This window comes from Protopterus annectens, chromosome 1.part0 (assembly GCF_019279795.1).
Source record: "Protopterus annectens isolate FY-2018-M chromosome 1.part0, PAN1.0, whole genome shotgun sequence".
Taxonomy (NCBI): domain Eukaryota; kingdom Metazoa; phylum Chordata; order Ceratodontiformes; family Protopteridae; genus Protopterus; species Protopterus annectens.
In genome coordinates, this window is record NC_056725.1 from 69,844,739 (window position 1) to 69,869,225 (window position 24,487).

The window sequence follows — 24,487 nt, forward strand, 5'->3', positions numbered from 1 at the left end:
TCTAGGCTTCTGATGGGTAGCCGAAGAAAAGTGAGTCACCAGTGCTTTTATCTGATTTTGAGGTGAGTACAAGGAGTTTATCTGTATGCATAATGGTCTAGGGGGAGAGTATAGCTGGATTAGTGCAGAGAGAGATGGGTAATTGTTGGGAGAGTAAATGAGCTTATGTATGATTAGAAGATGGGCATAGGATAGCTAATGAGATAAATCTAGTTAGTTCAGTTCCTTGAGCAATAAACATTATTGGGTCTTGAGTTGGTTGTTAGTAGCAAATTTAGCTATTTTATGGTAAAATTATTCTAGATTGGTTAGATGTCCTGTTTGTAGGCTTGCAAATATTGAGGCTGAGGGGGGAGGAAGGATTAGGGGAAAGGGGGTAGAGGCTATGTGTTTTCTTGCAGGGTCTGTCAGGTAATGTTTGAAACTATGGAGAGACAGAGCTTAACTTTTGCTGTTTTTTTCACAATATTTTGTATATGGTCATCAAATTTCATATTTTCATCTGTGCAAACACTTAATAGTTTTGTATGAGGAACAAGCTCAATTTTGGTGCTGTTAGCACAGACTATGTGGAAGACAGATTTGTGGGCTGTGTTGTGTTTAGGGGTCAAAATGAGGCCTTTATTATTGAGGTATAGTTGAGATATACTCAGTGAAGCCTCTAGAGATATGAATGAAGGATTCTTGTGTGACTTTTTGAAGGTTGCCAAGGTTATGGTGAAATTTAGGTGGATTCATCTGCATATTGAATTACTGTGGTTGATTTTGTGCATGATAAGAGTTCTTTGATGAAGATATTAAGGAGTGTAGGCACAAGGATAGAGCCTTGAGATACACCAGTGGGAACTTGGAGAAAAGATGAGAATGCATTTTGCCATTTGTCAGCTTGTTGTTGGTTATAAAGGTAGCTATGGAAACAGGACAAGGAGGAACTACAATGGCCAAATTAAGTGAGTTTATGAGTGCTGAATGCTTTGGAGAGATCAAGAAAGAGAGCTGATAGCAGTTTACTAGTTTCTGTGTGAGTTAGTTGTATTAGAGAAACCTAGGAGGGCAGTAGTAATTCTATGGTGAGTGCAAAAGCCATTCTGAGCAGAAGACAGAAGATCAATTTGACTGATGTGGAAGGTAAGCTGGGGCTGTATATGTTTTTCTAGAAGTTTTGGTGATGGATCTAGAATAGCAATTGGTCTGTAGTTAGAGCGTTAAATGGACTATCTGCCTTTATGCAGGGGTGGGATATAACATTTTTTTTCCAGAGGAGTGGAACATAGGTATCAGTAATGGATCAATTTATAAAAATTGATACTGGGTAGGCTACTGTTGCAGCAGCTAGCTAGCTTCAGATATTCAGCAGGTAGGTTATGTGGTACAAAGGTTGTAGCTTTTAGTTTAAGAAGAAGTTTTTTAATGGTAGAGCTACTGTCTGGTTGTAAAGAGATGTGAGGATTAGAGGGTGAGAAAGAGCAGTTGGAAAACTGAAAGCAGGGTGGAGTTTGATTATTTATTAAGGATGAAGCAGACTGTATGAAATGGGAGATGAAGAGACTGGCATTGCTCATTGTGGTTGATTATTGTATGTAGAAGTTAAGTGGTATGACCTGGTATTAGGATTTGGTTTATAGTGGAGCAGAGAACTTCTGGGTTTTATGGGTTTTAGTCTGGAGATTGGCATAGGAGGCTTTTTTCAGACCGTATGAAGTATTTTGAGCAATTTGTAAGATGTCTATAGTTTTGTAGGTTGACTTGAGTTTTAGGTTCATAGGTTCATAGGTTCATAGGTTCATACTAGGCTATCTGCCCTAGGGCATTTATAAGCCTAACCAGAGTGTGTTTGGCTTTCACCACTCCTTAGGATGAGAATACTATACCCATTAGTTTGCTGTGCCTCTGTCCAGCAGTGACACAGAGATGATTCCTAGGGTAAACCTACGATCTCCCATCCACTCGTCAAGATTTCTCTTGAACAGAGTCAGTGAGGGGCTCTGCCTCACATGGACTGGGATTCTGTTCCATAGTGTAGGGAGTCTCTGGGTGATGAATCTGTCCCTCCAGCATGTCCTATTTATATCCGTGTTGAGGTTTAAGTCTCTTGCTCTTGTGGCTCTGGTGGATTTGGATTTTTTGAGGTGGAGCATGTCCATTAATTCCGGGTTGGACATGGCCTTGTATGTCAGGCACAGATCACCTCTGAGCAGACGGTATGTGACAGAATAGAGCTGGAGTTTCTTCAGTCGGGCATCGTATGACATATGTTTGAGCCCCTTTATCCTTTTGGTGAGGAACTTTTGGGGTCTTTCCAACTGCTGCAGGTGTCGGGTAAGGTACATTCTGAATGGGGCGTTGTACTCAATCATTGGTCTGATAAGTGAAGAGTACAGGGGTACAATGACCTCTCCTGATCTGGATGTGAATCCCTTCATGATCAGGTGGGCAATGTAGAAGGTCTTCCTAACCACTTTGGCAATGTGAGTGTCAAAAGAGAGGTTACTGTCAACTTGGGTCCCCAGGTCCCTGATAACTTCTTCCGTGTTTAATGGATTACCACCTATGTGGTAATTAGGGGTTACCTTGTTTTTCCCAAAGGGTATGACTATACATTTTTGGCATTTAGCTTAAGGCCATGGCTCTGGCACCAGTTATCCATTTCAATGAGACCTCTCTGGAGGATGTCTGTGTCTGATGGAGTGTCAATTATGGTGCCCAGTTTGCAGTCATCTGCAAATTTTGTCAGCCACAATCCCCCTATGTTTGCCTGCACTTCAGAAAAATAAATGCCGAACAAGAGGGGGCCCAGGACTGCGCCCTGTGGGACACTGCTCGTGACCGGCTTAGAGTCTGACATGGCACCAGCAACTCTAACCCTGTGTGTTCTGTCCTTGAGCCAGTTTGCAACCCATCTTGTGACATATGGGTTTACATCTAAGCTGGTGAGCTTTTCTATGATGCCCGAGTGGGGTATTGTGTCGAACACTCTTGCTAGGTCAAGGTAGGCTGTGTGAACTGCCTTACCCTCATCAATGGCCTTAGTGACTGTTTCGAAAAAGTCAACCAAGTTCAAGAGGCAGGATCTGCCCTTGACAAAGCCAAATTGGGTAGAATCCAGTGTCTGTAGGTCCCCAATGTCTTTATTTATGAGTTACATTATGATCCTTTCCATAGCTTTGCAGACAAGGCTCGTTAAGCTTATGGGGCGGTAATTTCCAGGGTCCGTAGAAGCACCGCCTTTGTGGAGTGGGACCACAGTTGCCGTACGCCATTCTTTGGGTACGTATCCTGTAGTAAGGCTAAGATTAAACAGCAGCCTTATGTGTGGGTTTAGTTCCTCATTGAGTTCATGTAGCACCCAGCCGGGGACACCGTCCGGTCCCATTGATGCTGTGTTTTTTGCTTTAGAGAGAGCAGCTCTCACCTGGGCATCTGAGATGTTTGGGAGGCTAGACTCTGGTGGGGTAGATATTTCTCCTTTTGGGGGGGAGGGAGGGGAGAAATTTGCACTGAACCTGTCTGTTTTGTTTGTAATCCAGGCTTTCCAGGCTATGTCTGTCTGTTTCATAACAGACATGGGGCTGTAATAACCTTTACGTATTCCTTCCAGAGAGGGGCCAGGTCATTTAGAACGTTTAGGAAAAATTTATTGAAATCATCTACAGCTTCACCTAGAGGGAGATACTTCCGATGGTTCCAGTTACATTGTTTTAGGTTAGAAATAAAAATGTCTTCCCAGAAGCAAGACAGACTGTGTATTTTATTTATAAGCTGATTTCTGTGAGTGGAATGTTATGCTGTAATTTGGCAAGTGAAGAGATAATTAGTTAAAGCATTGGGCAGTGAACCTGATGTGGAGAAGTTATTTGGGGAAGATGTGAGTATGCAGTCTATGGTTGTTCCCTTGTTAATACTGTTGGTGTAATGGGTAGGTGAGTTGATTAATTGCATGAAGTCATAAAGATTAATCATGTTGTGAGTGGTGTCTGAGTTAATGGAGAACCAGTCAATGTTAAAGTTTCCTAACATAATTTATTTCTTTATGAGATGCCTGAAGTAGCCCAGGATAGGGGGTGTTCAGTAGTGATAATGTTATTAATAGGAGGGATATAAATGCCAGTGATAAATAAGGACTTGCGATGGGTCAGTCTGAGAAGAGTGAGATAATTTCTGTGTTGTTGAATTGTAGTGAAGGAAGGATAAGCTTGAGAGTAGTTTTAACATGGTTGTGGCACCTCCTGCTCATTTGTGTTTTCTATCTATTCTTAAAATTTTGTAACCTGAAGGAAGGACTTCTACAAATTTGATGCTTTGTTTCAGCCATGTTTCTGTAAGGACGGCAATGTCAGGGGAGTGTTGGGTAATCCATGCATGGAGTTCTGCTGTGTTGTTACAGATACTTCTGGTGTTTACATGGAAGATACGTTGCGTGTATGAAGTTCCTAACAGTTCACAACTTCTGTAGATACTAACAAGGGCACCGTGTACGTCTGAGGGAAGGGTTAGGAAATTAAAATGATTGAACTACTTATTGGTCAGGTATGCCGCTTCTATCTGGGGGACCGACTGTACATTTCATCAAACATACATTCAGGTAGGTATGACTCAGGTTGAAATGTTGGACCATAAGCTGGCAATCACTTAAAATATTTGATTATTGTTCCTTTTTAATATTATTATAAATATTCCATTCAAATGATAATGAATTGTTTTTGTTTAAGGTTTCCAAAGGCACAACAACTTCAGCAGTATAAAACTCATAGCACCAAGCCATGCAGGGGGTTATGAACAAAGGACTATTGAAATAAAAGAAGCACATTTTAATATTTTGTATGAACTGATCTTGAAGATGTATTGCAGTACCTTACTGAGTGAAAGTTTCATACAAAACAATTTTCTTAATTGGGGGAAGGGGGAAACAAAACATTTGCATAAGGCAAATGTAATGCAGTTAATCTCACATTGGTATTTCTATGTAATGAAATTACTTAATAAGTGCATACTGCATTCAGTCAAATAACTAAGCAATGTAGTTCATTTTCTTTGCTGATTGTGAGAAAAAATGGTAGGAAACATTTACACAGACAAGTACAAATATCCTGTTTTCATTGTTTTATTTGCAATTTTAGTTATGGTACAAGGATGAATGATTCACTACCAAAGTCTCTCCAAACACCATCATATTGGGTGACTTCAACTACCCAAACATAGACTGGGAACATTACTCAAGCCCCAATACCCTAGCACAAAGGTTCCTGGAGTTCATAAACTCAAATGCTATGGAACAACTTGTCACCATTCCCACAAGAGGTGAAAATATACTAGACCTGATCATCACAAACATGGGGACAAAATGCTCCACACCAGAAGTATATCCCTCATTGGTGAGATCAGACCATAAACTAATCTCACTGGAGATCCACATCCCGCCCCCACCCCCAACAAAAAAGACCACAGTGAAGAACTTCTCAAAAGCCAACTTCACACTTCTTAAGACTGGTGTGGTATCCTTCAAGGCCACTGAGCCATTGGAAACCACAACCCACGCTGCTGAATCCCTTACAAATGCTTTCTACGAGCACCTCCAGGATTGCATGGATCAAGCAATCCCAAATAAAATCAAGACCCTTTCCACCAAAGGCAAGCACCCGATCTGGTGGACCCCAGCCATAAACAAACTTTACAACAACAGGAGAAAGCTACTACAAGATAGAGCAAAATCCCTAAAAGGGAAGACATCTCTGATCAATACTAGCAAAAAACTACGATCACTTATAAAATCATCCAAGGCCAACTTTGAGAGAAAAATCGCCAAGGACTCAAAAGACAATCATAAGGCCTTCTTTAGCTATGTTAGAAATCTGGGTGGAAACTCCCAGATATGCTCAGAATTAGTCCAAAATGATACAAAAATCACTGAACCCACAGACATTGCAAACATACTGGCAGACAGGTTCAGTGAAAATTTCTCCCCCCCCAAAAGGAGAAATATCTATCCCAGCAGAGTGTAGCCTCCCAATCATCTCAAATGCCCAGGTGAGAGCTGCTCTCTCTAAAGCTAAAAACACAGCATCAATGGGACCGGATGGTGTCCCCGGCTGTGTGCTACACGAACTCAATGAGGTACTAAACCCACACATAAGGCTGCTGTTTAATCTTAGCCTTACCACAGGATGCGTACCCAAAGAGTGGTGTACGGCAACTGTGGTCCCACTCCACAAAGGCGGTGCTTCTACGGACCCTGGTAATTAGCGCCCCATAAGCTTAACAAGCCTGGTCTGCAAAGCTATGGAGAGGATCATAATGGAACTCATAAATAAAGACATAGGGGACCTACAGACATTGGATCCTACCCAATTCGGCTTTGTCAAGGGCAGATCATGCCTCTTGAACTTGGTCAACTTTTTTGAAACAGTCACCAAGGCCATTGATGAGGGTAAGGCAGTTCACACAGCCTACCTTGACTTTGCAAAAGCTTTCGACACAATACCCCACTCGGGTATCATAGAAAAGCTCACCAGCTTAAATGTAAACCCATATGTCACAAGATGGGTTGCAAACTGGCTCAAGGACAGAACCCACAGGGTTAGAGTTGCTGGTGCCATGTCAGACTCCAAGCCAGTCACAAGCGGTGTCCCACAGGGCTCAGTCCTGGGCCCCCTCTTGTTCGACATCTACTTTTCAGAAGTGCAGGCAAACATAGGAGGATTGTGGCTGACAAAGTTTGCAGATGACTGCAAACTGGGTGCCATAGTTGAAAATCCATCAGACACAGATATCCTTCAGAGAGGTCTCATAGAAACGGATAACTGGTGCCAGAGCCATGGCCTTAAGCTAAACGCCAAAAAATGTATAGTCATACCCTTTGGTAAAAACAAGGTAACCCCAAGTTACCACATATGTGGCAATCCATTAAGCACAGAAGAGGTTATCAGGGACCTGGGGACCCAAGTTGACAGTAACCTTTCTTTTGACACTCACATTGCCAAAGTGGTTAGGAGGACCTTCTACATTGCCCACCTGATTATGAAGGGATTCACATCCAGATCAAGGGAGGTCATTGTTCCCCTGTACTCTTCACTTATCAGACCAATGATTGAGTACAATGCCCCATTCAGAATGTATCTTACCCGACACCTGCAGCAATTGGAAAGACCCCAAAAGTTCCTCACCAAAAGGATAAAGGGGCTCAAAAATATGCCATATGCTGCCCGACTGAAGAAACTCCAGCTCTATTCAGTCTGCTCAGAGGTGACCTGTGCCTGACATACAAGGCCATGTCCAACCCGGAATTAATGGACATGCTCCACCTCAAAAAATCCAAATCCACCAGAGCCACAAGAGCAAGAGACTTAAACCTCAACACAGATATAAATAGGACATGCTGGAGGGACAGATTCATCACCCAGAGACTCCCTATGCTGTGGAACAGAATCCCGGTCCATGTGAGACAGAGCACCTCGCTGGCTCTGTTCAAGAGGAATCTTGACCAGTGGATGGGAGATCGTAGGTTTACCCCGGGGATCATCTCTGTATCACTGCTGGACAGAGGCACGGCAAACTAATGGGTATAGTATTCTTCAACCTAAGGGGTGGTGAAAGCCACACAACTCTGGCTAGGCTTATAAATGCCCTAGGGCAGATAGCCTAGTATGAACCTATGAACCTATGAACCTATGAACCTATATAAGGTGAATATGGGGTTGGGTCTCCTACATATGACATGCAATTCTTACTGCCTTCATTAGTATGCCACCACTTATAGCAAAATACATTGAATAAGTCACACAATAAAATTCATATATAAAAATGCAGCTGGCAATGTATTTTTTTAATACAAATGAATGCTATAGAAATAAACATCCAGTTGTTTTGCATCCACACAAACATTTCAATCAAATGCACATTAGATATTATGAGTTATAACCATAAAATATACATACGTATTTGTTAACTCATTAGGCCCAATGGACACACCGTCCCTTTTCAGGGTTACCCAGTAGCAATGCCTGATTAAGTGATTTTCACTTCATTTCTACTGCTGTTTCCACAAAGCAGGCAGCCTGCATTACACTGCTGTGGAGCAAACAACAAAACAGATGTGCAATGACGAAACTGTAAGGAACTCATCTGTTTTAATAAACAAGAGAAGGAAAATATGGTCCAGGACTCTCCTCTAAATTTCAACCCTGACTTTAGTTCAAGCAGGCCGGATTCCACAGCAGAATTACTTCAGACTTTGGACTGGAATGCTACTGACCTGAGTGATGACAGTCAGATTAAGGAGAGGCCAGAGCTAGCCAGTCACTGTAAATACCCATGGTTTGGATGTCTTATTAAAAAAAAAAAAAAAAAAAAGAACTTTGAGATTCCTTGAGTGTACGTAGTTTAGAACATGGTTTGATGCATGAAAATATATTTTTTATCAATGCATGACTCGTAGATATAGTTTCCTTAACTTTATTATTCTCACTTGAATAGAACTTTAGACAGCAATTTCAGGAGGAAACTTACATTCAGTCAAAGGAGGAAGCTGAGTATTGTGTATATCCATAAGAGCTACAGCTTTCAAATGGTATTTTCCTAGAAACATCTGGTAGAACTGTGGAGATAATAACTATCACCAGCAAAATGATCTCTCTCTACATCCTGTGGTAGTGTCAGAATTTGTTATTCAGGCTGAGAGGGATGAGGCGACCATAGCCCTCTATATTTCCTGCACGGAAAACATACTGAAGAATCAGTATACTTAAATTACAGTTCAGTGTCTAGTGATTAATGAATGATCATCATTTCCCTGCACAGTATTTATTGTTCATTTTATAAGATCAGTTGATGCTTCCTGAGAATATATGGTTACTTTAAAGCTGTGTGCTTACTTACAGAATCAAATATTTTATAATCATCTTTTGGTATAATTTTGTGCAGTTCTGCCTAGTGAAACTCAGACTGTAATAAATAGACAGAAAATCTCAGCATAGGTATTTTTCAGTTTTGTTAAGCTGTGCTTTCTTTGTTCATTGAATGGGGTAATTCCAGTGCCCACTCATTGACAGAAATGTGTTGTTGGATGAGCAGTCAGAACCTAGCTTTGTTCTAATTTCTACATAATTACCTTGTCAGGTGGGGGTGGGTGCTGCTGCTTGTGAATAATGATGGCAGACTAATTCCAAACCTCCATCTTCAGCATTTTGCAGTATTTGTTATGAGTGGTGTATAGACAGTTTAAATGAACTACAGCACCTGATAGTTGTAGCATTCCCCACTCAGCTGGTGTGATTTTCATAGTCTACAAACTTGAGATGGTTGAGAAATTTGAATATTACCTTACTGTGGCCTAATGGTTAAGGTGCTTGCCTTATAAACACAAGGTACAGGGTTTGAGTCTCATGAGGTATAATTGGCTAGGCTTAAAATGGCTCGCAAGGGCAATTAGCTTAGTACTAACCTATATAGGGAGGGAGCCCTGATTGTGACCTAGGGTGCTTCAGCACTGGAGTAGTCAAGCAGGTAGGGGGAGGGGAGTGGAGTGGAGTGAAGAGACAAGGCCCACTTCCTTTTCCCAGGGGGGAAGGAAAGGGTTGTGAGCACTCAAGGAGCAGAAGCAGAAGTGTAGTCTCCCTGGTGGAGACTGGAGAAACCACTTCCCAAGTTTCAGGGTTGGTGGTGGGGCTGCTTGCTAGCAACAGCCCTTGTAGAAATCAGGGACAAACACTGTGGTCAGCTAATTGAATAGCCTATTTCCCCTGATTAGCTGGGCATGTGTATAACAGAAAAACCTCAAAATACTCCTGATAGCTCTATGTATGATGATCCCTTCATACTTGACCATTACCCCAGTGGTGGGGAAAGTATTGACCAATTGCCCTGGAGGGGACTTATTATCAAAAGACAGTAAAAGCAAAAAATACATAAGAAAATAATTAGGTAAAGTATGTGAAAAGACAGATAATCTTACCTTCAAAGTGAGGCCAGAAGCTGACTGCTATGAGAAAAGATAATGACTTGTTAAAAATGTCATTAACAATTACAAACTTATTCTATCAATCAAAATACAAAAATAAGTTATTTATTCTAGTTACTGGAAGGAAACTGAACTTCAATCACAAACAAACAAATAACTCAAACGATCCAGCTTACTGCCAAACTTATTCCACTTAAAAAACTTAAATATACACAGATCATGATACTTTATAATGCCTATCTCACTCCAGTCATCATTATAAATAAAATATACACAACCACCTATCCATTCTGTTCCTATTGTGATAATCACAAGGCTGATCTACTCCACATCTTCTGGAAATGCAAGTGCCCCTACAAGCTATGGTGCTCACTTAGAATCCAACTCGAAAAAATGGGCTATGAAAAGTCCACCTTATCTTGGAAACTAGCTCTCCTACATATCATCTCCAGAGGCCTGACTAAACTACAAACACAAATATTAATAACACTACATTACATTACATTGGAAGGATAGAGCATCACTCACATGGGAGGGTTTCAAACAATTAGCTACCAAGCACCTACTACCTCACAAATATTTAACCTACACTGAGAAATCCCACACTCACTTTACAGAATTTTGGAAATCCCTTTTTGAACATATTCTAACTTGAAGTTGGTATATGTAATCAATGATGGAACTTTGTTATATGTGTAAATAGTTCTTACTGTTTTGCATTTATGTTTTATTGTTCAGCAATGTATTTTCTGGTCATATTACTACCTGTCTATTAATATTGTTACATTTTACTGTATCTGTTTTCACACAAAAAAAAAGAAATAAAAAGATTTTATACAAAAAAAAAAAAATCAACAATGAAAGATGCACCAATGACCTAGAGATGGAAGGTAAAATATTAGTAGAGTGAATTCTGTATGCACTGTTCGACTATGGATACATTGTTGAATAGATATGAAAAGCTAGGGAACTGGACAGCTTAAGAGGATGGAGGGAACAGACCCAGTGAAATTCACAGAAGAGTGGTTAGCCTTGCAATTTACAAAATTCTTCTGGATTGGACTACTAGATTACTGGACTCCACCAGGATGGATGCAGAAATGTTCACCTTGTTGCCTTTTACTGAAGTGGCATGGCTAAAGAATGGCTGGTTTGTCAAGTTGCCCTACAGAAGGTATTGGTGCTGTCTAGTTGTAAGATAAAGGTGGTGGAAGATTTATTCAGCCTACATATCACAACAATGTTCTTAGCTTTATCCAGCCATATTTAACCTGACCAAAAAGTAATAAGGTCACACATACAAACCAATTAGTAAAAACTACAAGGAAAGCCTATCCAAGCTAAAGTTTTTACTGTGTGATTCCTTAAACCTCCTCTAATAGACGCCCATGGGATATATGCAAATGACTCCTTAAGAGCATCAAGTGATTCAGCTATATGGCTTCTGAATGTCCATGGCTTTTTATTTTTCATTTTTAAGTCTTTTTGGACAGATTCTGGCCAATAAAACCAAACCCCACTAGCTGTGGACATGCATGTTTTGTCCTTATGAATTCGTCAGCACAGCATAAGTGGACTGCTTGACTACACTTCAGAAACACAGGGTATGAGTAATAGATCAGCTCATATAAGGGAGATGAGAAGATGAGGTTCACAACTTCACAGGAACAGAGAAGGTACCACTATTATGAGCTGGACTGGTTGGCTTTCAAAAGAAAGGTGTTGTCATGTCAGTGGCTAAAGATAAGTATGAGGGTGTGGTGTAGTAATAATTAATGCCATAGCTACTCTGAACTAGTCCAGCTTTGTTTTCTTCTATTTTTTTGCATGGATAATTGAATTATGCTGCGTCTATGACTTTTTTTTAATTAAACAAGAAACATCTTTATTAAATTATCACTTATGACATAGGCAATCATACATTTATATAAATGAAAACAAATTGTATCGACATAATTTTAGTTGCAAATATTGTAGATCACTTATAATCTATCTAGTCTCTGTCAGTCAGACACATAGCTCATTCAAATCTTGCCTTCTTTTAAACCTTATTCTTCATCTGCCTGTATTGTTCCCACATTTCCATTTTTCCCCATGTAGTTTGCTCCTACCCTTTTCTAAAGATCCCAACTCCAGTTGTTTTGTCTCTGTTACTATATTCACTACTTCTAGTACAGTTGATTTAGACTTTGATTTCCATTTTCTAATAATTGCATTTTTGACAACCACCAGAACTAGACTCAGCACGGCCTTACTATGTCTAGTGAATTCTGATTCTGTATCATACCTCAAAAACTAATTTCCTTAGCCATAGCAATTTGCTCACTCAGTATTTCTGAAAGAGCAATCTGCAGGGAATTTTTTAAAATCTGCCAACTCATTACACTCCCAGTCAATATGTTCCCAGTTACCTCTTTCTTCCTCATCACACCTCCAACATTCGCTGTCTACCTGAGGAATAATTCTTTGAAGTCTAATTGGGTGTAAAAATACCTATGTAAACACTTCCAGGCAAAGATCCTAAATCTTCTACACTTTGCTGCACATTTGGGAGAAATACATATATCACCCATTGTTTCTTTATGGGTTGCTTATCCAATCTCTCTTCCCAATCCTTTCTCACCTCTTCTGATTGATTCTTATAGTTAGCATGCAATATTTTATATGCTGTACTAATTATTCCTTTTTTAACAGCAGTTTTTGTTCTAGATTCTACTAAAACCTCTACCAGTGCTAGTCTTTCTCTTTACCTATACTCTGATATCAATCCCTGATAGGAAAGGCAATCTCTAGCCTGCATTCCAAATAAATTCTTGGCCTCTTCCCATTCTGCTACCTTTTTTTCTCCAATTATTTGCTCCCAAAACAGCTCCTGAAGTGCTCCACTTTTTAGATGGTAGCATGGAACAGGAATTAGGGTGTTAGGATGCTTGGCAAGAATAACTATCCTTCTGGATCAGGAAAGGTATTTAGTGGCTATATTGGTTGTTTATTGGACACTGGCAATCAATGCCAGTGAAATGCCTCTGGGACTGAAAATAACTTCAATGCACTGCTTTGCATTATGCTGCAGATTAAGGTGGGATTTAATAAAACCTACATAGTCTTTTTTATCATGTAAGCATTGTGCCACACTGCTTACACCAATGTAAGCAGGTTTTAGATTCAGTAAACCCTGATGGGCAGTGCGCATACATGCGCCAACATGGGAAGTTCTGCGGCATGCAAATCACTTCATAAGCAGGTGAATATCATGCAAATGAGGCAGGCAGAGTGATCCAGCAAGCAAATAGGCAGCTCTGCAGATCCCTTGTCAATGTCCATAGTGTACAAGGAAAAATTCCATGTACAGGAATGTAGACAGACAAAAGAGGCTGTAAAAATGTACATAAATGGACAGAAATGCCATACAACATAGAGATATGAGTGAAACTATCCTCTGTGTATTTGAAAAGTTAAAGAAAATAAGTTAAAATAATATTTTTTTAATAATATGGGCATGTTTGTGTGGCACACTGCAGTGCACAGTCATGCTTTAAAAAAAAAAATTGGAAAAAAAACAAAATTAATATTTTGTAACAGAAATGTATTACATGATCCTGTGTGGAGTATCTACAATGGTGCATTGGTGCTGTTGCTAATGTGGTAGGGCTTTGAAGTGTGTAGTTTTCTGGTTGTGAGTATGGATGAGTATGCAATGAGGTAGAGTTACTGAATAGCATAAAGGGGTGATCGTGTCCGCATATCCCCTCCATGTAGGCAGAGAACCATGTTGATGTCCACACAGGAGGTACCTGACATCAGGGGAGGGTGTGTCCAATTACTTCTAAGCTGATTTCAGCTTAGCTGAGTCTGTTTGCACATCCCACCACTGTGCTGAATGTATTCCTTTAGGGGTGTGTGTGTACTGACTTCTAAGCTTTGTTTAGCTAAGGGGCTTGTGTTTCTGTGTGTTTGCACAGCACTCTGACATGCTGAGCATGGAAGTCTGGGGGGGTGTACACTAACTGCTAAGCTTTGTTTACATACGGGGTACGTGTTTGCGTGGCACACTGTACTGCTGAGTGTATCTAAAAGCCAATGATATATTAATTATTTTTGACTCCTGTTTAACTTAAACTAGGACCATTAAATGATGTTAATGATATGCTAGGCAGGTGGGATGCATCATAGGTAGCCAATCACAGTCAGCACTTACAGCAGAGCACTATAAAGTATGTATACACCCTACAATCTGAGTTTTCCCCTATACTCTGCACCATTGGAGTACAGACTTGAATTTTAACTGCGAGAATGCTAGGGGCTGCTGTAGGTGTGCTAAATCTGTATGTGCTAGATGCTGAAGTCCATGCTGCTGCTGCTGCTGCTGACAATAGGCCTAGACAGAGAAGGAGAAGAGTGTTCAGGCCCAGGGTAACCTTCCTGGAGCTACATGAGCTGGAGATTGTAGAGAGCTACAGGGTGGACAGGGATATACTAAAGAACTCACTGAGCTCTGCTGCCCTTAACTCAGACCCAGAGCCAGTACAGGGGAACTCATCCCAGTGGAAACAAAGGTATGTGTAGCCCTTAGGATAATAGCCACAGGTACCTTCCAAAGACCAAATGGGGATACGATGGAGTCTCATAGGCATCAGCATCCAGGGGTACTCCACCATTTCCTGGATGTCATGCTACCAGATGCCAGTGTACATGTTTATTTTCCCCTCAATCCTGAGCAACACTTTTACTATGTAGCACACTACCCTGAGGTACTGGGTGCCATAGATTGCACTCATGTACACATCAAGTCACCACCTGATTTGGAGGGTAGAATCTATGTCAACCACAAGGGGTACAACTCCATCAACTGCCAGGTCATTTGCAATGCCCAGGGCATTATCATGAATGTATATGCTGGCAGCCCTGGCAGTTATCACGACTCCCATATCTGGCACGCATCACAGCTGTACCACATGTTTGCTAGGGGGACATCCCACATGGCCATTTACTGGGGGATGCTGGCTATGCACTGGAACCTAGGATGATGACACCCATCAGAAATGCACACACACCCACAGAAGAATGTCATAATGAGGCACACGCACAGACTAGGAACATCATAGAGCATGTGATATATCTGGTGGAGCCCTGCAGTATACTCCAGCCACATGTGCACAGATGATCACAGTATGTGCCATGCTACACAATATGATCCTGCAGAAACAGCTGCAGCAGGATTAGCAAAGTGAAGGGATGCACAGCTCCCCCACCACTGCCTAGATCACTACAGCCACACTCACAGGAGGACTTGGAGGAGGAACCCCCTGATGATGTCCCTGTAGGCTGACATAGGCATTCCCAGTATGCCTTGTCTTTGGCTAAGAGACAACGCATAGCACTTTCAGAGACAACCTAGGGCCCTAAGGACTGACACTTTACTCCAACTCATATACATATACTAAAATTGTTGATGCCATGCAACCCCACTCAACCTGTACCTTCCCATGTATGAGCTGTGTACTGCTTGCATCACACAGAGTCAGCCCTGAACTACAGGTCTGTCAACTGCTGCATTCACAAGGAGTCTCTAACCTATACACTATTTGTAAGGATTAACATAATGTGGTATCGTATGCTTGGATCTGCAGAATTTACACAAGCAAATATAGTGGGCTATGTATACAGAAGTAACATCCACATGGGACTACAGATAGCCAGTGAATTAGTATCAGCAGACCAGGCAATTTCAAGGCTGTAACATAGTAGTCTATCACGCATTGTATGTTCCATGTAAAGCAGAAATAACAACGTACATATTTATGCTGTTGATTTTGTGATGAATGACACCTTTCTGTCTGGCAGCCTGTGTGGCTCAGTGGATTACGGACGTTAGCATGGGTGATGGTGTTGATGGTTCTTATCTGGAAGTATTCACATCCTTTGCAAGTGAGGTATCATTATGTCAGTGTTTACACATACTTTCATTCTGTGTGTGGTGTAACATTATGAATCTCAGTCACATATTAAGTACAGCAGACAGCTAGTGAATGCCGTGGACATTTTGAGTGAAGTGCAGTAGTGCAGAAACAAGGACAGATGTCAATGTCTGTAACATACCTGTCAACCTCTTAGTGCAAGAAATCTGGACAAAGCCCAATAAAATGAGGGGACAAAGGCCCACAAATAGGGGTGTATTTTAAATACTGCTCTTATAAATTTAAAAAGTTGCTAGAATAACAGTTTTTTTCAACAGATGTTTTTGAAGGATTTGAAGTCAGAAAGTCAAATGTATGTCATTATATAGTGACTGCAATCCTCAGATCATCCAAGTAATTTGTCAGAAAACCATAAATTTCACGAGGAACCGACCAAAAATATCAGCTAAAATCCTGGAAATTCTGTGAAAATCTGGATAGTTGAGAGGTATGGTCTGTAACACACAAGATCCTGTGCTGAAGTACAGGTAGTTGTGGCTTGGAATCACTGTATAAGTACTGATAGTCCCACTGGGCATGCCCACTTAGTTAAAATTTGAACAATTCTGTTGCTCCATCATCAGAATGACCTGTCAGTAGATATGTCTATACAAACAGACGTATACGTATACATATCTGTCTGTCACTATCTCTCTCTCACATACATAGTATATCTATCATTATGTAGTGTCAAATAGCTATATACTGTTATATATAGCTATATATATTACAATGATACATAGACTCTCCCCATATTTCTACATAACACATATACATATCATATACACACACACAGCTACATTTATATATACAACCCTGTTAATTACATAAATATGTGTATGGATGTCTGTATTGTCCTGCATACCCTAATAATGGTGAGAATTCTGCACTATCATGCAACCATACTGTTGCTCAAAGGATCCAAACTAAGGGTGCAACAGTACATAACCCACCTATCTACAGATCCTGTGCCTGCTGGAAGTCACCACAGAGGCAGACACAGGTGAACAGGTGGTGTAATGTATAATGTTGTCAATGCACACATGGACAGGGCACATTGTTCCTGCCCATAGGTTTGCCTATCTAACTGCAAGCAGCCACATGAAGCCATACTGGTAACTGTACACACATAACTAGGATAATAACACTTTTCCCACTGCTATGATAGTAGATACAGATAACAGTATGAAGCAATATCACTCTGCAGGCCACAGATGCTGTTCAACACAAGCCTAGTTTGTGGAATGCACAAGTACTGTTTCTGCAATCACATATACAGCAGACCCAACCCATGGTGTGTGTGATAACTACTGTGATCTATAATGAATAAGACTAGATGGGGAAGGGGTTCTAATCTCACACCAGGATACTTGGTGTGTGTGTGTGTGTGTGTGTGTGTGTGTGTGTGTGTGTGTGTGTGTGTGTGTGTGTGTGTGTGTGTGTGTGTGTGTGTGTGTGTGTGTGTATCCCCCTGCAGAACAACAGACATGCCCTCAGGGGCTATCCACCTAAAATGGTTATGTACTTTGGCCCTGTAACTTGCTGCTGGCCTCCAAACTACCCTTTTTTACAAGACTAGATAATGTCATCTACCTTAAGACTACCAGCTGACAGTGTAGTGTCTGACTTATGGTGTGGCATGTGCAATAAGTACTTTGATCTGCAGTGTATAAGACTAGATAGGTAGGGGTTCTAATCTCACTCCAGGCTACTTGGTTGGTATCTGTGTGTGTGTATATCCCTGCAGAACAATAGATATGCCCTCGTAGGCTATCCACGTGCAATGGTTATACACTTTTTGGCCCTGTAACTTGCTGCTGGTCTCCGAACTGCCCTCTTTTACAAGGCCCGATGATGTCATCTACCTTAAGATTATCAGCTGACAGTGTAGTCTTAGCCTTAAGCCGTGGATCCTGTAATAAATACTGTGATCTATAGTATATAAGCCTAGATAGGTAGGGGTTGTAATCTCATTCCAGGCTACTTGGTGCACATCTGTGTTTATGTATCCTGACCTGCAGAACAACAGACACACACTCATGGGCTATCCACCTGCAATGGTTATGCACTTTTAGGCTGTGTAACTTGCTGCTGGCCTCCAAACTGCCCTTTTCTACAAGGCCTGATGATGTCACCCACCTTAAAACTACCAGCTGAAAGTGTAGTATCAGACTTAAGCTGTGGCACACATGATAAGTACTGTGATCTATAGTCTATAAGACTAGATAGATAGGGGTTCTAATCTCACTACAGGCTACTTGATGTGCATCTGTGTGTGTGTGTGTGTGTGTGTGTGTGTGTGTGTGTGTGTGTGTGTGTGTGTGTGTGTCTCCCCCTGCAGAACAATGGACATGTCCTCATGGGCTATCCACCTCCAATGGTTATGCACATTTTGGCCCTGTAACTTGCTGCTGGCCTCCAAACTGCACTCTTCTACATGCCCAGATGATGTCATTGACCTTAAGACTACCAGCTGAGAGTGCAGTATCAGAAGTAAGCAGTGGCACATGCAATAAGTACTGTGGTCCACAGTGTATAACACTAGATAGGCAGGGGTTCAAATTTCACTAGAGGCTACTTGGTGTGTGTGTATGTTCATATGGAAATAGGTAGGATTTGCAGTGTTTTTTGTAGCAGGTGATGTGGCCTCCAAAGGACTGACCACAACAAGGCCTGCTGATGTTATCAAGCATATGTCCTAAACTGATAGTACTGGCATACATAAAGTGTGTTGCATGCAACACATACTGTGATCTATAGTATGTACCATTACATAGGTACATGTTCTCATCTACATGCAGCTAACCTGCACTACATGTGTGCCTTGGCATGTCATGTACCCAGTGATTGGAAGTGATGCTAGCTTCAATGTAGCCATGTTTGTGTGTGACCCTGTTAGAGCATTTTACATAATGTTACAGAACCATAGGAAGTTTGAACTTAACTAGCATAATAGCCATACAGCCCTCACAATCATAGACATCTTTATATCCATAGTTACAGGATCAGCACATATTGTTCCAATCCAAGAGGGAGTAAGGCAGATGCCCTGCGTTGGAGTGATGGTTGCCTAACCAATCATACAGATGGCATGTGTTGAGGTGCACTGATGTGCTTTGTGTGCCATTAGGCAGGGTTCTGTTTCAAGGGCATGTTTTACATCTGCTGGACAAATCTCTCCCACAAGCATGTAGTACTAACATCATATACTAGGTTAATGTCTTTCCAGTGAGTTATCCATCTACTATGCCTCCTGCAGGTAGGCAGAATATGCAGTTAAGCAGGGTCATACATTGCCCTGTATGCAAGGCACAGATCACCTCTGAGTAGTCTATATGCCACAGGTGACAATGACACTCATTGCAGATGATCCCCAGTGAAAACATACTGAAGAAGTAAAGTGTCCTTGTGAGGGAGCATACTGTTGTGTGCAATTGCCAGTACTGTTTGGAAAGCTGTGGCAACAAATGTCCATTGCACTCAGATATTGGCATGCTGAGGGTAGAGTATGTGGAGGTTAAGAGTATGTCACTTACTGGTGACTGTGGCCTCATCTATGCCATATGATTCCTGCCATACCATTGTTGCAACATGGTGATCTCAGGCACATTAGGTGTAAACCTTTGTGGCCAGGTCTGTGTGCCCAGTTCTTTCACCCATGAGTATGCACATCACATGTTGCAACTGATGTGCTACTTACCAGTTACATAGGTCTAACTGATGGAAATTGTACTATGTATACATTTGCATGGAGTTTATGGCCATTAGTATGTCAACAGGCATGTGTTTGCAATACCCTCTTGCAGGCAGTGACCTACCACAAAGACTCTGAGTGCTCACAATTTGCAGACATCAGCCAACATTGTTAGCCACAGTCAGTCAGTAGTTGTGTGCACTGTGGTTAAATGGATTATGAGCAGTACAGGACCCAGGACTGTGTCCTGGTGAGCATGGCTGCATACAGATCAGCTATTGGAGGTAGATGTCCCTATATTGCATATGTGTGCCATCAATGGGCCACTTAGTGACCCCTGCAATGACAGTATCATGGATGCCTAAGTGAGTGCTTTGTAAATGTTGCCTGTGCAGGGGATATAGTCAGACGGCTTGCCTCAGTCTGGGTTTGTACGCCCTAATTTACCTCACCCAGGTCTTTGGTGATTGCCTCGGACATGTCCACCATATGCAACAGTCATGCTCCCCCTTCACACATCCAAACTGTGTACTGTCAACTGTGTATAGATCACATATATGTGTGCTGATCAGCTCCACAATGATTGCCCCTATGGGCATACAGCTATGGATACACAGACAAAGAGGTGTATAGTTCTGTTGCTCAGTGAATGCACCATCTCTGTGCAAGGGTGTAAAAGTTGCCATTGTCCAGCCAACTGGTGTACAGCCAGTGGTGTCAGTATGATTGCAAGGGTTTCACAATGGTGCTAGTAATCCTTGTCAGATCACATGTGGGATACAGCCTGGTATGTTAGCATGTGCAATAGATGCTGTGTGTCTTCTAATGAGAGACCAGTTACAAACTGCTCTGTAAATATGGAAGTTATTGGACAGGTTGTAGGAATGCCATGCGTCTCATGGAGACAAAGGATGTAGTTGATGCAGACAGTGTGGAAGTACAGGTTAGCTATGAGTACAGACCCACCATAAGTGGCATCATGACATATGAAATCAGCAACAACCTGTGCCTCTCCTTTGAGGCCACACATGCAACTACACTGTGCCTTGTGGTTCTCTTGTGGTTCTTCTTTGTGTTGGTGGCTAATTTTGTCACTTACCATGTCTATACAACATCACAACAACACTATGTGCTTCTTTTAGATGAGGAGGTAGTGCATCTATGTTAAGGGAGGCACCCTCACTCCAACTGTCACACAGCACTATCCAACTGTTATTTTACAGCCTGCTAATGGCAGTTGTCCACCAGTCAGGTTTGCTGAGCCATGATGAGCCTGTGTTCCACCTGTCCCATACAGCTGAGTTCATGCAGTTGTAATGCTGCTGACATAATGCATGGTTGTACAGCTTTGCATACTTGCCTGCCCCATTTGAAGGGGGAGGTGCAGTCACACTATGTCAACCATCCCACAGGAAGTAATACATTTCTTTCTTCAGATATATGTCTGTATTGTCTGCAAGGTGGGGTACATGTTGGTTGTTCTAAGGAGACTGATCTGTGGCCAGATCCCACCAGGGAGGACTTCACACTGGGGGGGGCTGTAGGGGTCACCTATATTGGTAGACACATGATGCAATATGTTGGTTCCCTGTGTGAAGATGTCACACACTGCAGCACTGCTCCAGGGCATGGTAGGTAACGACCTGGACCATCCTTTGGGCAAGTGAGCCGCAGCATGACTAAGCAACACAGTGTGTACATATTACACATCTCTAACGTGTATGTCTGTGCTCTGCACAGACACCTTGCATGACTCTCTTGTTGCAACATGCTGGAAGTAACTGCAGTACTAACTTGCACAGAGGACAACTAGCATGTAGTGCCAAGCGGTGTCCCCAGATCTCTGAGTCATGTCACCTGAAATGCCATGATAGGAGTTAGCAAGGATATAAAGCTCTAACTCTGTCATACACCTACTGACACTAGACCAAACACTGTTACTTTTGCACAAGGCCAGATCATGCCTACCGACTGTGACTGACGGATCCCATTGATTGTTACACTATGCAATGGGTGTCAGACATCAGTTTCACTCCACCAACCATGGCCTGACAAGGTATATGAGGATATTAGGCCAGCAGGTCATGCTGGAAACTGTGTACGTCATGTACAGAGTGTTATGTCAGCTGGTGGATAGTCAAGTGTCTGAGTTATATACTGGGAGCATAGCATTGGGAGACCTAAGCTGCAATGATGCCAGTCACCAGTAGAGATCACCATCCTCTATTATTGGAGTAGCCTTTCTAGCTGTCTCCTCCCTGCAGTCACAGCCACTGTCAGTGACCTCTGACTGAATACATTAGCAGTTGATTGCATATTATGAGCCATCACAGAATCCCACACAGAACCGACAGTTATCCAGAATGACCTAAGTCCCAGTCAGTTATTGTCTGAGCCACTGACAAAAACTAAATGCCAATGAATGCACAATACTATCCTGTGGGACATCATCTACCCTTGCAAAATATTGTAGTGTCCGCACACCGCACACAGTTGAACCATTACACATAAAGGTATGGACACAGAGAGTAATGTAGCCTTTGACTTTCACCGGTCAGTAAGATGTGGGGATGCATTCACTGTTGTACAACCTATGCCAACAAGCTTGGGATTTAAATCTCAGACTGTCACTGCTATACTGAATGTGGCAGTCATCACACCTATCATTGTGTGGAATGACACCCTTGACATGTCACTACACAGGCATATCATACAACTTTAGCAGTCAAAAAGGTTCTATGGTACACTAATACACAGTGTAGATAACATGTCCTATGGAGTCTGTGTCACAACCATACAAGTGTAGTCGGTCTCCTAAATGCTTTGAAGGGGATGTGAATGGCTCCAAACAGGGAGGTGTCAGATCTCACTGTGTACCTCCCACTTATCCATGACAGGACTAACACGTCTCACTCGTTCTACACACCTACAGCATGACTGTGGTATACATAGTACATGCTGTAGAGACAGGTATGTAACACAGACAGTACACCCTACATGAAACAGGATCCCATGCATATAAAGCACACATCTGCTGTGACACACATCATGTGCAGGTTACACAATGGGATGCAGAACATGACAATTATAACTTTTGTCCAGCAACTGTCTGTGCTGGATACAGGATATTTGTAGATGGGTCATCTCCATCACCACAGCTTGTAGCTGTGTTAGTCCCCAAAACCTTGGTGACACTTATCAAGAGTAGCAGACATTATCACAGATTAAGGATGCATGAGTACGCTGAATGCCACCAATGTTGTTGTTAGCCTGTTATACACATATGAACCTCTGGAGCCATGCACTTATAGTGCTGTACCTTGCTAAAGACATATTTCTGCTGTGCTGACATGCAATCCTGTGCTGCTTTATTGCCACTGTGTATCCCTAGGTTATCTAACAGACTCCTGAAACAGAAACACAAATGGGTCCATGACACACCTGTCACTGTGTAACTGTACAGCCAGTATAACATCATACAACATAAGGTACACAAAAATATGTGGCATACTCATGACAAATGCCAGCATATAGTATCTGTTGGCAGCCACTACAAGTGGCATGGCAAAACACTACATTACACAAGTCGATGTTAACTACTATAGTCACCCTGTGCATCAGACACAGCTTCATTTCCCTGCATCAATGGTGAGGATGACAGGGATGTGCCACAGGTATCATCACTTGCACAGGGTGTTGTGTGGGGGTGCAGGAGGCCTAGGCTGGCCCAAACAGTTGACAGTATGTGTGTAAGTCAGAAAGGGAAGCATGTAAGATGGACCATAGAGATGTGCCATGTGTGTCTGTAGGTGACCTGCATTTGATAGTGGTGTCTGAGTGTGTGCGTATAGACAGTCAAGCTCAGTGCTAGCCACACACATGTGTATGTTGGACAGCTTTGGACCATACATGGTAGAGTTTACAGTTCACTGTCTCCAGCCCCGAACTTGGGAACTGGCTCTGCCAGGAGTTCCACTGGCACCTCCATACCCAAGGTCAGAAGCGGTGCTAGTACCTGACAGTGACTGCAGCCTGCTGGGACCATGTCCCCTAAGGGACTGTCCAGGACCATTAGCCCATGGCCTGCCACATCATGATGTGTAGCTCTAGCTCTCTGTAGCATTGGATGTACTGTCACTATGGGAGCTTGATTGTGCATGGCCACATGGACTCTCAGCACATGGGTTTGCTAACCTACGTCCATGGGTCTGACGCATCACTACAACCAGACATTCCAGCACAGATAATGTGAGGTCCAAGACAGACACTTTCTCAGTCCATCTTCTGTCCACTGCATCAGTGAGCAGATCCAGGGTGTCCCCAATGTGTTGGAGGCAGTCATGGATGTCAAACTGTGCTGCATCCATAACCCTAATCATATGTGTGGTGCTCTGTTCAGAACTTGCCTATGGCTCCATGATGGGCCAAAACATATGCCAAGTAACCCATGATGTGACACCTGCAACAGGTGGTGGATGGATAGCAGGCCTCCTACAAGCACCCCTGTCAAGCCACCTGTGTGGGACCTTGCCATCTCTCTAGCTATGGCCAGTGTCTACACTCACTGGAGCCATGGTTCCCACGGCATTCCTATTCAATGTCCCCACCCTCTGACTGTCCAATATCTGTGGCCTCTGGGGACTGGGTATGTGTGGGCATACTTACTGTATGCGGTAACAATGGGGACAGGAGGGATGTCAACCTCTGAGACAGAATCAGCCCCAACACCCCCACCTGTGCCTCACTGTGGCTACCATCATCATTAGAGTCCGAAGAGACAATGACATCAGGTTGCACAGGGGACAGACACCAATCCCCATGGTCACCTGTGATAAGAAAGAAAAAAGCAATACATTAATACCTGCACTACTGTATATGAAAAAT

At 42.3% G+C, this 24,487-nt stretch overlaps 1 protein-coding gene across 2 annotated transcripts in view; it reads right to left on the reverse strand.

Moving 5' to 3' along the window:
* The window catches only part of LOC122812062 (zinc transporter 1-like), a 292,558-nt gene that overhangs the window by 5,832 nt on the left and 262,239 nt on the right, over nt 1-24,487 (reverse strand). Inside the window, exon 4 of one of the 2 annotated variants that reach the window (XM_044084359.1) lies at nt 9,947-9,973. The exons of the other annotated variant lie outside the window; for it this stretch is intronic. Within the exon in view, the coding sequence (XP_043940294.1) occupies nt 9,947-9,973 (27 nt within the window). The remainder of the gene's footprint in view (nt 1-9,946; nt 9,974-24,487) is intronic. 2 annotated transcript variants of the gene reach the window in all.